The sequence below is a fragment of the Salmo trutta genome, chromosome 12, assembly GCF_901001165.1.
Source record: "Salmo trutta chromosome 12, fSalTru1.1, whole genome shotgun sequence".
NCBI lineage: Eukaryota > Metazoa > Chordata > Actinopteri > Salmoniformes > Salmonidae > Salmo > Salmo trutta.
The window spans coordinates 15,082,911-15,097,972 of NC_042968.1; the positions used below are offsets into that span (position 1 = coordinate 15,082,911).

The following is a 15,062-nucleotide window of genomic DNA, read 5'->3' on the forward strand; positions in this document are numbered from 1 at the left end:
TAGAGAGGAGAGAGACCTGAGATCAGATCACTGTGCCAGACATAGCACTCTCTCTCTCTCTGTCTTTGTCTCTGTTTCTCTCTCTGTCATGTCCAACCATGGACATAACACACACTAATCCTTTTGCTATAGCTAGGCTATATGAAGGGATGGTTGATGATAGCTTTTGACTGTGCTTCAATAGAATGACTAGAGTTTAGAGTAGCTGTGTTTTTTTCCCCTATGTATCAGATCTGCTACGCTAACTGGACTGAGGAAGTACGGGCTATGTAGTCTACTGTGTACAGTATTATGTTCATCAATTGCATTCAGGCAAAAACTCACAGATGGATGAAATGAAGAAAACATACACTGTTGTCCCAGACCTCATGTCCTCTCCAACTTCTGTTGTGTGTGTGTGATGTGTGCAGGCCCCAGGGTTTGGGTTCGGCATAGCCATCTCAGGGGGCCGGGACAACCCTCACTTCCAGAGTGGTGAGACTTCCATTGTCATCTCCGACGTCCTGAAGGGAGGCCCAGCAGAAGGACTCTTATCGTAAGTGCAGAAAACACTTTCGATGGAGATTTTCTGTGAGCATGATTTTTAGTTCAGGACTAGGCTTAATCTGGGTCTGGGTAACCAGCCATATATGTTAACACTATGGTCTTGATTTGGGAGTGGTCAATGTAGATCCTGACCGTGATTGAGCGTCCTTGTTTCTCTTCTCCTTCCAGGGAAAATGACCGTGTGGTTATGGTCAACGCAGTGTCCATGGACAACGTAGAGCATGCGTACGCAGTGCAGCAGCTTCGGAAGAGTGGAAAGAATGCAAAAATAGTGAGTTGTTGTATTCCTCAGGGGAATGAACAAAAGGCTAACCTTAACGTTATGGCCCTCAGCAAGTACATTCCTCTTCTATGAATGCCACCCCAGGGATTTAGACACGTTTCTCACGTCATTGAGTTGATAAGAGGTCATTTGAGGTGGTTGAGAATGACATTATGTCCCTTTCTTTCCCCCACAGACGATCCGAAGAAAACGGAAGGTTCAGATCCCGGTGTCTCGCCCGGGGGACAGGGAGACTATGTCCGAGCACGAGGAAGAGGACACTGATGAAGACGATGGTTACGAGCAGCACAGCGGCCGCAGCGGGCCCACCAGCGCCTATGGCGCGGCGAGCGGCGGCACGGCCAGCAGGCGGACGAACGACCGCGAGCGTGAACGCAGCAACAGCAGCCGGCGGGAACACAGTGCCTCGCGAGAGAGGAGCATCTCGCCCCACTCTGGCCGATCCCAAGGCTCCTCTACACCGTCCCGCCCCGCCAAAGTCACCCTTGTCAAGTCCCGCAAGAATGAAGGTGGGCGCCCCAATGTCCAGCTTAGGTCTTTCTTTTTCATTGTCAGTTTGACCCTAATGTTTTTTAAGGTGTGGTATTGCACAGGGCTCTGCTAATATTGTTTTGTTGTTGTTGTTCAAAGTAGAGTATGGTCTGCGTTTGGCCAGCCACATCTTTGTGAAGGACATCTCCCCAGAGAGCCTGGCAGCACGGGACGGAAACATCCAGGAGGGAGACGTGGTGCTGAAGGTGAGAACCAGAGACATGATGGGGCAAGTCGTTATAGACGATGACCTGGAGTGGGAATGTCACCGGTTCAAATCCTGGGACGGGCACTCAAAGAAATGGGGACTGAACTGAGATAAAGAGCATAAATATACTAAGCATACCACTTCCCATGAGGGAATATTTTTGGCATGCATTCACTAGTAAGCTAGTGTAAATATTGGAAGGTTGCCAGGGCCTCTCAAAGAGTAATGTAATACCTCCACACGAACTTCATCAACACAACACACCGTTTCACTACGACGTCTAGCCATTCTAGCCTTCTCTGTTTTATATGTCCCCTCTGAGAGAGATGCCTGTAATGGGAGTTCAAAGTTCATTAGTGTGCTTCTCAGTACCCAAGTGTTCCATGCATTCCATCACTCTCTTTGGTTCTTGACTAGTCAGTCCCTGATGGGAAAGATCTACCTCATCACAAGAATGTACACCCTGAATTCTGACTGTCCACTTCACTATATTCAAAAAAGTCCTTGTATAGAACTCAAGTCTTACAAGTGTAGTAACTATGAAAGCTTGTACAGGAAAGAGGGATACCGTGTTGTTGTGGGACCTTAGCCTTCCCGTATAAACATTTAAACAAGGAGTGGTGATTTCATTTTTATGCAACATTATATGATGGTATGTTCAATCTCTCACAGCAAGTGACCATGCGTAAAGAACTGTGCATGTGAAACATTTGCTTAAGCATAGCAGACATTTTTAAACATCATTATAGATCTTTTACTCCATGGACAGGTATGGCTTTGGCGTATGTGTGCGGTTACACGAGTCCAAAGTTAAACTGTACAATGATGAGAACGAATCCTTCCTTAAACAGCCTCTCCTCCTTTTTTCTCCCAGATTAACGGCACAGTGACCGAGAACCTGTCGTTAATAGATGCTAAGAAGCTGATCGAGAGGTCAAAAGGCAAGTTAAAGATGGTGGTGCAGAGAGACGACAGAGCCACGTTGCTCAACATCCCCGATATGGACGACAGCATTCCCTCCGGCAACAACTCCGACCGAGACGGTGAGATGGAGCTCTGTGCGTTCTCTACAGGACGGTAACATCAATCAATCTCGTGTTTTAACAACCTCATATTGATTAACACCGTTTTGTTTAGCTCACAATATGGCATGATATTATGAGGGTGCAATTTCCCAGAGGTATCTGAAAAGGAAAACGTACTATTTAATCCTTTTTCTACTGATTTCTCTCTCTTTTTTTAAAGTTTACTTGTCATGGTTCAATCGCCATATTAAACACCACTTTGCTCTAACAGACATTTCAGAAATTCATTCACTGACATCAGACCATTCCACTCGATCCCACGATCGAGCACGGGGCAGTCGATCCCGCTCCCCTACCCGGTCTGAGCCCTCGGACCCCTCCCGACACTCACCACGGCAGATCAGCAATGGCAGGTAAAGAAAACACACATGCTACACACACACATATTACACAATCGTCATGGGAAACACAGTTGTCGTACATATCACATAGACACGAACAGCGCTGCAACTCATCATGTTAAATGCATCATGTTAAAGCCCATAAGTGGTTAGTTAGTGTTAGAGGGCTGTGCATAAATGAATTGATAATGAAGACACAGGATGAATAGAACAGAAATATGTGGCTCTATAAACCCAGCAGTGCCATAATGACCTGCTGTAGGGGTCAGAGGTCACAGAGAGACAGAGGAGAGGATATTGATGCTTTTCCACATCGATGTTCAGTCCCCTGCACCCCCCCATAGCTCACCATATAGTCTCCCTATATACAGTGTCCATAATAACTCATCACAACCTAAAAGAAACCACCAGCCTGGAATGGGCCAGAGCATCAGTCAGTACAATGATAACTATATATAACTGTTTAAATATTAACATGTGCCTCATTTCCCCCATTTTCCCAGTCATTTGATTGTCTTGTTTCTTTCCTCTGTTGCACAATTTTCTTTTTCCATCTCCTCAGTTGGAGGCTAAAGTAAGTTTGTGTGGAAAGCAGTGGAGAGATGCAGTAACCGGCTTTGACAGACATGTAGTAGTGGCGACTGGCTTGCCTGCATAGCTGCCTGCGTAGCTGACTAAGTAGATAGTCACTAGACAGAGAAGTAGACCAGTAGATGAGTTGCCTTGACAGAGCGAGGCTTGACAGTTCCTCTCAGATTGGACAGGAGGCTTGGCGCTGTTAGCCGGGCTGACTGTATGTAGTGTGTTGACGCCAGAGGGGCTGGAGGAAGGGATAGAGCTGTGGAAGGAAAGGCTGCTACTGGTTTCTGATCAGACGGCCTGCCTGCCGCATCACAGCAATTAACCAGGATGAGGATGGATTGCCCAGATGGAGCTCGTGTGTCGAGCGGAAAGGCTCTGAGCCCTGGAGGAGAGGCTCTGTAGAAAGAAAGCCCTGGATTCAAAATGAAACACAACACAACTCAAGTCAAGTGTTCTGCTTCCAAACTCTACCATTTCCTCTATGCCCTTTCCTGTTGTGGCTATTTCTGCTGCAGAGCACATGTTTGGAGGGTCAGATACCTGAAAAGGCCCTACTCATTTAAGATTCTGTAAGCGTTGGTTCTGTCCTTTTTGAATCACAGTGAACAGTCCTATTTATTTGACAGAGATTTCACATAGATTTAGCATCCCGTAGCCCCCTGTAGTTGCTGAACACTGTGTTTGTACCTGTCTTTAGCTCCCTCCTCAGTGCTGCTCTAGTGTTTTGTAGACATCCTGATATGATGGCGTTAATGCAGATAAGCAGCTGTACCATTGATCTGAAATGGGAAAACTGACAGCTGGTTGGTTGGTTGGTACTTCGTAGCGGTACTGGTCTCTCCTCAATACTCTGGGTCTAAACCCCAAGCCCTGTCAGCCCATATGGAATCAGATGAATGGCAAATCAACAACTCCATGGAAAACTTAGTACCCACTTGAGGCAGTGGAGAACATTGTGTAATGGCATTAAAGTCAATTCATCATCAGAGCCTGGAATGAATGCCTGGCTAGATGGATACTAGATATCTGGAGGGACCAATTGTTAGTGATTTACAGCTGCCTGTTTGTCACCAAGCCACTCCAGTAACCAACTGGTGTAAATCAGCCCCAATATAACTGTCAACAATACTGTGGAATAACAATTCTTGTCTCAATGCAGGAACGCAGGGACATTCTTACACAGAATACTCCCACTGTAAGTGTTACAATGTCACAAAAACACCCTGCCAGTAGTTGTTGAGACCATCCTAGACTTTAGGCTAGTACTTAGTTTAGTACTACTGATCTACATCGCTCTTTCTGACTTGTTTTCTTTCCAGAGTTAGCCTTTAGGTTTGGGGATCTTGAATTGGTGTTACTTGTCTTCATGTAAATACACAATGAGTAACATAATATATGTTGTATTGCTGAGCCTTGAGCACTTTGTTTGAATGTTGGTAGTCTAGTTCTAAGCCATACTCTGCTCTTTATGAATGTCAGTCAAGAGGGACTAAATGGTGAGCAGGGATTGGCTATAACCAGACCAGTATGCATACAGTAGTCATCACAGTATGTATTAGCTATGCAGGAGGCCAGGCAGGAATTTGACACGCTTCCCACAGAGATTTGCCCCAGAATCAGATGGTTCACAGAGTTGAGGTTTTCTCTATAGTTAAATGTTTCTCTTGTCCCTGTGAGAAAACATTCCCTAATATGCAATCAGGTCGTCATTGTAATCAAGACTTGACTAATTTACTTACCTGTATAAATAAAGGTGAAATAAAAAACATCTTTGTGAAAGCACCTCATTGAACTGTGAAAATGTTAGTTAGCCTCCTACATTCGGTTTTGTAAGAGATTTTCCTCAAATAACAAAATAAAAAATAGCTGTGCAACTGTCCCATTTTAGATGGATGTTTTGACAGGGGTCTATGGGAATTAAAAAATAAAAGTATCCCTCTTTGCATGATGCAAAACACGTTTTATCACAACAAGATTATTGTGTTGCGATGTCCATTTATACAGCATAACCTTAGATTGAATGCCACAGGAGGAAATAAGAAACAGATTGCAGATTTGTGCTTTGGTCCTTGTGTACTGTTGTGTTTCGAAAACGAGAGCAGAGAGAGAACGGAGGGAAGGAGGCAAGGTGAAAGCAGTACGTAAGGATTTATGTTTAGTTGATATGTTGCCTCTTAACACCATTCTGCAGCCCTTTTTAATATCTCTCTATCTCTACATTCCCTAATGCACTCTGAACTTTAAACACATTATCTGGAATTCCACTGTTGAATAATTGTAATGGGAGACGTTTGATGGAGTGTTTTCATTTGTTCTCACAAAGACAGGAAATAGAATACTTGAAAGGCAAGGGTCACCATTTCACTTTTCAAGCCAACACGTTTTGGTTTTGCTGTTGTTTGAGTCTGATTTTGTCTTTGGGAAGTGAGTGCATGTTATCCTGTTAAAGTCCTGTGTGAGGGAGTAAGTGAGCGTTGGGTGTAAGATGGTGACACAGTCAGGCTGTAGTGCAGCTTACCGCTTCATTCGTCCCGTGTAAAAAGCTGCTGGATGCTGGCTGGAGTGCTATGCCAGCTTCGGGGTCACGTGACCAGGCTGGAATTCGCCCATTGTTCTAAGAAACAGCCGAGTAGAGCTGCGGAGACGGAGCACAGCATTCACACATCTGATCTGAACACTCAGTGCCTGGCTGCCGTGAGCTGGAGCTGGGACTGGCTCTGGCAGGTATACAGTACTGCTGCTGTGGTTTGGTTAGAAGGCTGAGAAGGGAAATGGAATGAATCATTTGTAATGCACACAGTTCTCAATCAAAACATTTGTAGAAAAATGTCTGCTTCGGTATGACTGATTTAGTGTTTCTGGTCTCTGTGTGGTTGTTAGTGATACTGTAGGGTTGAGAGGACAGTCTCTAGACCACACAGCTGAAAGCACCTGGAGTCTGCTCTGCTGCTGATGCAGTCAATGCAGAGGTGAAACCAGGGCCAGCAGAGAATAGGTCCTGACCCTATTAATATAGTTTGAGAGGAAGACAGCCGTCCTCCTTTTTAACTGCTTATAGTTTTAGCCGTTCTTTACTATTCCTAATGCCTTATCACTCATTCCACGCTGTGATGTCAGTAACACGGCGCTCTCATAACAACACACACAGATCACACACACTCCATCACCGTAGCTACGTCCCAGGGCTAAAACAGCAGGACCTTCTCCAAGCAGCCTGTGTAGGAAGCTCTGTTATTAGTTTTATAGAACAGAACCCCTCTGTGGAGAGGGTGTAAGAGGTCGTGCTACATTGTTTTGTCTCCTATACTTTATATTTTTTTAATTAGACTCAGGGTTCATCCATCTACCTTTCTGTTCTCTCTTCATAATTGGTACCATTCTTCATCTCACTGGGTAGGCCTACAAAGCAAATAACGAACAAACCCAAAATAAATAATCAACTGTTTCTTTTTCTAGCCACAGAAGTCGAGATGAGGAGAGGATTTCCAAGCCCGGGGTGATGTCGACTCCTGTTAAAGGGTCCCAGGAGGCCCTAATCCAGGCCATCAGCGACCAGCCACTGGCCAGAGAGGACAAATTGCCCCCGCTGCCAGGTCAGTCAGGGCCCCTGCTGCCTCCACAGCTGCCTCCACCTGTCTTAACTGCCTGAACCAAAACAGGCCTTGACACTGTGCCTATCCCTCTCTGCATCCCCCTCTCCTCCGCCCTGGATTGGAATGCGCTCTGTACTCCTTGTCCCACATATCAGAAAAGCCCAGTCCATAGTACTCTAGTCCATCCCTCTAGTGCAGCCTTTCTTAAAGTATGGGTCGCGACCCAAAGTGTGTCACGGATTTTGTTAGTCACTCTCACTCAAATATCATATTAACATGGCATAAGTAATGGCAAAATATATAGAATTGCATGAAAATAGCTTTAAAACTTCAAAGATTTTTCTACACCCCATGACAAAAATGTATAGAAATTCAATTTTCTATACATTTTTGGGCTGTCCATCCATATACTCTCCATATACTCTTGTGTATATATATAGTGTATTTTGTGTATATATAGTGTATTTTGCGAGGCCTGGGGGCCCCTCAAACCAAATCTCGCTTAGGGTCCCAGGAAAACAGTTTCTCATGAAGACCTGCTCTAGTGTTACGTAATGTTGACCTATTCCCGTAGCTATTTAACCATAACTCAGATAGTCATAATCTCTACATTCACATTCCAGGTCAGTGTGTTTACATGCTTGTGTGTGATCATACTATCAGTATGTGACCGAAGTGTGTTGTGTTGGTCCTGTAGAACCAAAGCCAGTGTATGCCCAGCCTGGCCAGCCTGATGTGGACCTGCCAGTCAGCCCCTCTGACGCCCCAGTGCCCAGCGCTGGTCATGATGACAGCATCCTCAGGTAACCCTCAGTCCTGTTAAAGCCATGTTATTATTACCCTTTATGTCAGTACCATGTTATTTGCTGATTTGTAATCGCTCCATGTAGAACAGTAGTGTCTAAACATCTGTTTGTGTATGATGCCCACTCCCCATGCAGGCCGAGTATGAAGCTGGTGAAGTTTAAGAAGGGGGAGAGTGTTGGCCTGAGGCTGGCCGGAGGGAACGACGTGGGCATCTTTGTAGCCGGAGTCCTGGAGGACAGCCCAGCTGCCAAGGAAGGTCTGGAGGAAGGAGACCAGATTCTCAGGGTAAGAAGTCTATCTTGAACAGTAATATCTTCTTTACACATTTTATTATTATTATCTGTTGGGTATGATTGTCACATTTTTGTCAACAAGGCCATTGTAGAGTTTTCTCTTTTGAAAGTGCACAGGATGTGTGGTTTGACGTGTTCTTTTTCCACAGTAGATAAAGGGTATGTTCTGTACTAGCTGGAGAACATCTGCTGTAGTTCTGGTAACGGTCTCATCGCTGCCCACGCTTAGTTGGAAACACTTTGTGAAACTATGTGACCCACTAGCCTTGTGTTACTGTGTGGTCGCTGGTCATAGTGATGTTAGAAAGAAAATGGTGATTTACTGTGAATCAGTCTGAGGTCAACGCCTGGCTCTTCCCTTCCCTGTCTTTCCTTTTTTTACTCTAAACCACACAATAAGGGTCATTGTTGTTGTTCTCAGGCTCTGTCTGAAGTATTGTTGATGGAAGTCCCCTCTGATATCAGTTGGATTCTTTTAACATGTTTATCACTAGCCACACATTTTAATGAAACACACCACGCTTTGTGTTTCTCCCACACCACAGTAAGGGTCAAGATGGAATGTGGGGAGGACTAACTCCTCCTCTTTGCTAGCCTCCTTCCCTGCTGTACAAACACATCTCTAGGCTCTGTGCGATTCCCTATGAGTGGGCTTCCAGGATTGTGTCCCAAATGGCACCCTATTCACGATATAGTGCACTACTTTTGACCTCTTCACTATGTAGGGAAAGGTAGTGCACTATAGATAATAGGGTGCCATTTCAGATACAGCCCAGGATGTTGTTTTCCACCGCTGGGCAGGGAGCCTGTGAGTGTTTCCTGGCCTTCACAGTGTGACTAGTTGAGATAAAGACTTGAAGTCTCCTTTCTGAGGAGGATAAAGGTTATTCTCTATGATTCAACCCCATGTGTTCCTGGTTCAAACGCTGGCTCTGCAGCAGGGTAAATAAACGTGATATTGTGCTGGGGACTGCAGGGGTTGAGGTGGGGAAGTAGACTGGCCTGAACCCTGGAGCACTGAAAGTCTCTGTTCTTCTCTCTACCTCCTCTCTGTAGGTAAACAACGTAGACTTTGCTAACATCATCCGAGAGGAGGCTGTGCTGTTCCTCCTAGACCTTCCCAGGGGTGAAGAGGTCACCATTCTGGCCCAGAAGAAGAAGGATGGTGAGTAACATGGGGGGAAAACAGATGTTAGATAAATGAACGTTACGATCTTGACAGGGTCAGAGAGTGTAAAGGTTTGAGTTTGCACAGATACACACATTTTAATTTAACCTGGTTACATGTGAACTGTACACACACTTTCAATTGTTTACCTGAACATTTATCCCTACTTAATTTCTTCTTCTGCCAGTTTACCGTCGGATAGTGGAGTCGGATGTGGGCGACTCGTTCTACATCCGAACCCACTTTGAGTATGAGAAGGAGTCTCCATACGGCCTGAGCTTCAACAAGGGAGAGGTGTTCCGTGTAGTGGACACCCTCTACAACGGCAAGCTGGGCTCCTGGCTCGCCATACGCATTGGCAAGAACCACCAGGAGGTGGAGAGAGGCATCATCCCCAACAAGAACAGGTAGAATACAGGAGAGAAACATCATCCCCAACAAGAACAGGTAGAATACAGGAGAGAGGCATCATCCCCAACAAGAACAGGTAGAATACAGGAGAGAGGCATCATCCCCAACAAGAACAGGTAGAATACAGGAGAGAGGCATCATCCCCAACAAGAACAGGTAGAATACAGGAGAGATGCATCATCCCCAACAAGAACAGGTAGAATACAGGAGAGAGGCATCATCCCCAACAAGAACAGGTAGAATACAGGAGAGAGGCATCATCCCCAACAAGAACAGGTAGAATACAGGAGAGATGCATCATCCCCAACTAGAACAGGTAGAATACAGGAGAGAGGCATCATCCCCAACAAGAACAGGTAGAATAAAGGAGAGAGGCATCATCCCCAACTAGAACAGGTAGAATACAGGAGAGATGCATCATCCCCAACAAGAACAGGTAGAATACAGGAGAGGCATCATCCCCAACAAGGACAGGTAGAATACAGGAGAGATGCATCATCTCCAACAAGAACAGGTAGAATACAGGAGAGAGGCATCATCCCCAACAAGGACAGGTAGAATACAGGAGAGATGCATCATCCCCAACAAGAACAGTTAGAGTTACAGTCGAGTTCAGCAGAGCCTACTCTGTGGAGAGGAGAGGGTAAGGTAGCTAGAGGGGGAGGGGGGTCGACGGCATTAGTCAAATAAGACACCAGCAGCCTTGCTGTCGGTGTAGAGATGGTAAACAACAACACTAACATAAGATGATGAACTGGGCTGTGTAAAGTAGGACACATTAACATCACCCCTAGTCTCAATTACACGGGTGACAACTGTTCTAGTGAGAAGGCATTTGCACTATGAGTCCTGTGAGGGTAGGAGACTATCTATTCATAATGAAACAGCAGGCTGACAGAGTCCCTCTTGGTGTCTAGCCCTTCCCTGACCTACAGCCCCTGGCTATGTTTAGAGAGAGATAGAGATTCCACACCATGGGGCAGACAGGGGAACCTCACAGTGCTCCCAACATACCAGCGTGACACCAATATTTGTCACATGCATACATCAACGTAACCATTATAAGCGGAGTAGCCACGGTGTGTCCCTGGCCATGCCTGTGTCCTCTTCAGTCAAATGTTACTGAATTCTAGGTTATATTAAGGTATAGAAGTATTTCAGAACAGAATAGAGGTGGCCTCCCGAGTGGTGCAGTGGTCTAAGGCACTGCATCGCAGTACTAGCTGTGCTGCTAAAGATCCTGGTTTGAGTCCATGTACTTGTCCCATCGCGCTCTAGCGACACCTGTGGCGGGCCGGGCGCAGTGCACGCTGACACGGTCGCCAGGTGTACGGTGTTTCCTCCAACACATTGGTGCGGCTGGCTTCCGGTTAAGTGGGCAGTGTGTCAAGAAGCAGTGCTGCTTGGCGGGGGTCGTGTTTCGGAGGACGCATGACTCTCGACCTTCGCCTCTCCCGAGTCCGTACGGTAGTTGCAGCGATGGGACAAGACTGTAACTAGCTATTGGATACCACGAAATTGGGGAGAAAATAAATAAATAAGAATAGAGGTAAGTTGTATAGAATAACAGGGCTGTAAATGAGACATTGGATAACTGCATGAATCAAAAATAAACTGAGGCCATGTTGGCAGTTTCCATTGAAATCCAATCATTGAATCCATTGCCTGTTGCCTGACACCACTCGGTTCCCCCTCCCACAGGGCAGAGCAGTTGTCCAGTGTGCAGTACACCCTCCCCAAAACGCCAGGGGGCGACAGGGCTGACTTCTGGAGGTTCCGTGGTCTGCGGACCTCTAAGAGGAACCTGAGGAAGAGCAGAGAGGACCTGTCTGCCCAGCCGGTCCAGACCAAGTTCCCTGCCTATGAGAGGGTGGTGCTGAGAGAGGGTAGGTGATCTCCAGAGCAGGGTCCATGGATACATCACAATACCTAAACTAGCGTACCACTGAGAATGCTTTCCCAGTACATTGCTTCATTCTAAAAGTGTGGAAATTGGAATGCAGCCATGTGTTTGTTGCAAATTCGGCCTTGAGAGGTGTTGATACTGTCAAATATGGTGTTTTGTGTCTTCTGTTATCCAGCTGGGTTCCTGAGGCCTGTGGTGATCTTTGGGTCCATTGCAGACGTGGCAAGAGAGAAGCTGGCCAGAGAGGAGCCTGACCTGTTTGAGCTGGCCAGTGAGTAGCCTTTAGCTAGCCATTAGTAGCTATCTCACTGTCTGTCTCAGCCATGTCACACACACACACAGCTGGAGTAACACAGTACTTAGAGCAGCTCTGTGTTAGAGACTAGAGGGTGCCCTCATCAGCCTACTCCAGGTCCATTTGAGGGAATAGCTAGCATCTTTAGCATGTAGTGTTCATTCTAACACCCTCAACAGTATTGAATTTCAATTTTCCTAAGTGCACTACTCCAAAATCCACATGTAAAGTGATTCCAGCCCTGGACGTATTTTGCGTAACCTATATCTCTGTAAACCTTGTATTTTCTTTCAGAAACACAGCAACATGAAGGAGTGGAAAGTATGTCATGAAGTACATCAACTTGTTTGTATCAGTGCTAATTCATGCTAGTTAGTTAGGTGGTAGCCTACCCTCTGTACCGTAGATGTGTTTTCTGTAGTTGGTCATGTTTGGCCTGATTCAGCCTGTCGGGAGGTTGTGGAATGACTGAATATAGCTAGTTATAGAGCATGTACCCATGGCACAGTTAATATCCTATAGATAATAAGCTGCATACATAACCGTACTAGTCTTCATTATTAATTCCCAAGCCCCTAATGTCTGTGTGTGGATTACACCATAATCTGTACTTAAAATGTCAACTTTTACATTTGATTGGAGACGATGCCTTATGACATTGGTGTGTTTATGACTGAAATTGTAAGGGCTAGTGATGTTAGCACTCTGCCATTTAGAATGCTGCTTCTGTAGGGTTGAGTGGTGAAAGATAAGAGGCCATTTCTGCGCCAGATCCTGTGATAATAGTGTTGAGATCTGAGTAGTGAAACTGCACCCAGGTCAGCTGGCCTCTCGAAGGGTCATTACCTTCTGGTGGCAGATAGACAGATAAGGCCAGGCTAGCCATGTTTAAATAATTAACCTTTTAAGAACAATCCTGCTTAACTCCCCTGACTTTTATATCCATTTTAAATTTGAATCATGAATCTATTTGAAATGATTCCCTATCGTCTTGTATGTGCATTATCCCACTTCAATGCTTTTCACACATGTAACACATTTCCTGCATTACGGATTATACTATACTGTAATGTCTAGTTGCACGCGCACATTCATAATGACACTACCTCTATTTTATGTTTTGAAATGTGCTTAAGGCATATTGCATGCATTAGGGTGAAGGTAATGAGCTGAGATGTATAGTGAGCTCTGCAGTAATATGACACCGTAACACTGTCCCTTCTCCCCCTCTGCAGAGAGTGAGCCCAAAGACGCAGGAAAAGACCAGCGCAGCTCCGGGATCATTCGCCTCCACACTATTAAACAGATCATTGACCGGGTGAGTGAGACTACTTAATACACAGATACGCATGCACACACACGCATGCATTCACAGACAGATCCCCTCTTAAAGCGCATATAGTACACACACATCCATGGCTCACTACTGCTCTCTGGTGTTCATGGAATTATGAAAGTTTTTATTTGACCAATATATGAACAATATAGTCTAAAACAGTAGTCTGAGCAAACCTTTTAGTGTTAGTATTTAGATCAAATATGAATGATTTATTTATGGGGGTGTCCTTAGGACCGGCATGCTGTGCTGGACATCACCCCCAACGCTGTGGACCGTCTGAACTACGCCCAGTGGTACCCCATCGTGGTGTTCCTCAACCCGGACAGCAAGCAGGGCGTCAAGACCATGAGAACCAGGCTGTGCCCTGAGTCCAGGAAGTCAGCCAGGAAACTCTACGAGAGAGCCCTCAAACTAAGGAAGAATAACCACCATCTCTTCACCAGTGAGTTTCTATGGGAGGGAGGGGAAGAGAGAAATGGTGAGTGGGAGGTAGGGGAAAAAATGTATCTCAGAGGGAGATGGAGTTGTCAGGAGTGAGAGAGGCTAGGGCTGCGTGCTGTACTGTAGTGTGGACCAGGGGTGCAACTTTGGTTTTAATCCAGTCGGATAAACACTCCAAACAGCCTACCCGACCGCTCGGAGGTGTCCACATGGTCCTAAAGCACACCGTTGCCTCGTTTTGTATTGCATTCCAATGATAAAAATGTGGGGGGGGGACATGTCCCCCGTCCCCAGTGAAAGTTGTGCCTCTGATGCGGACTATCAGCCGGTGGCACAGTACAGTCAGTGTCTTAGCGAGGTGCTGTTATCGGTGTCCCCTCCTCCTCACGCAGGTGGGGCTGCTCAGGGCTCCGAGCTAACCTCCCACAGGACCACAGCCATCATTACCCATTCCCTGCACGGCCCTGCCCCGTATGAAATGGGAGGCGTCTCTTCATTTTTTTTACCGTCTGCTGGCAATAAAGAGAGAGGCCCCAGGAGAGCAGAGAGCACAGCCAGCCTCTCCTTTCCCATCCATGTTGAGTTACTCCCTTATTCCACATGGGTCTGTAGATGAAGCACTACCTGGTATTTTTAGAACAAGCCTAGAGTGAGAGAGAGAACAACAGAGAAGTGTCACCTGTGGTATTTGTCTAAGGTCAAACAGATTGACACCTGCCAGGCAGCGCTATAGACATTGAGTGTTGTTGGACTCATGACAGCTCATAGGTACAACAGTGGTAATATAATGCTTACACACTGCAGCAACCGGTGATTACACACCACAACAACTTTGTGATGATACAAGCAGTCATACTAGAAATCATTTCCCCCTCTTGTAGAATAATAATGAGTCATCAATATCTCAATCAATGATAGTTAGACATATCACTTACTAGTTCAGGGCCCGGTTTCCCAAAAGCATCTTAAGGTTAAGTTGATCGTCAGAACTTTCGTAGGAGCATCGTTAAATCTCCGAGCTGTTTCCCCCTAACCATCGTTAACGTTGCACTTGAAAACACTCGCAACGCCTGCCACAGACCACTCGTAGAACAGCTAACTGCGCCGCTTTTTTTGCCCTCCCGCGTCACTTTATACACAGAAGATCTTCGATGAACATAGAATCACATGGTTTATCCGTCTCTCTGTGACCACCGAGAACTTCAGAACGAAGTTGACTACAAATACAAAAGT

The 15,062-nt window shown here is 45.9% G+C and overlaps 1 protein-coding gene across 16 annotated transcripts in view; it reads left to right on the forward strand.

Moving 5' to 3' along the window:
- The window catches only part of LOC115202998 (tight junction protein ZO-1), a 155,273-nt gene that overhangs the window by 115,624 nt on the left and 24,587 nt on the right, over positions 1-15,062 (forward strand). For 8 of the 16 annotated variants that reach the window (XM_029767225.1, XM_029767227.1, XM_029767238.1 and 5 more), the window contains 18 exons: positions 411-535; positions 715-817; positions 1,005-1,338; positions 1,460-1,566; positions 2,443-2,611; positions 2,865-3,006; positions 3,557-3,568; positions 4,736-4,771; positions 7,033-7,169; positions 7,867-7,972; positions 8,111-8,261; positions 9,326-9,434; positions 9,625-9,844; positions 11,550-11,734; positions 11,930-12,025; positions 12,344-12,370; positions 13,285-13,367; positions 13,620-13,830. In XM_029767225.1, the coding sequence (XP_029623085.1) occupies positions 411-535; positions 715-817; positions 1,005-1,338; positions 1,460-1,566; positions 2,443-2,611; positions 2,865-3,006; positions 3,557-3,568; positions 4,736-4,771; positions 7,033-7,169; positions 7,867-7,972; positions 8,111-8,261; positions 9,326-9,434; positions 9,625-9,844; positions 11,550-11,734; positions 11,930-12,025; positions 12,344-12,370; positions 13,285-13,367; positions 13,620-13,830 (2,353 nt within the window). The remainder of the gene's footprint in view (positions 1-410; positions 536-714; positions 818-1,004; positions 1,339-1,459; positions 1,567-2,442; positions 2,612-2,864; positions 3,007-3,556; positions 3,569-4,735; positions 4,772-7,032; positions 7,170-7,866; positions 7,973-8,110; positions 8,262-9,325; positions 9,435-9,624; positions 9,845-11,549; positions 11,735-11,929; positions 12,026-12,343; positions 12,371-13,284; positions 13,368-13,619; positions 13,831-15,062) is intronic. The other 8 variants (XM_029767237.1, XM_029767240.1, XM_029767241.1 and 5 more) reach the window with 6 other exon arrangements.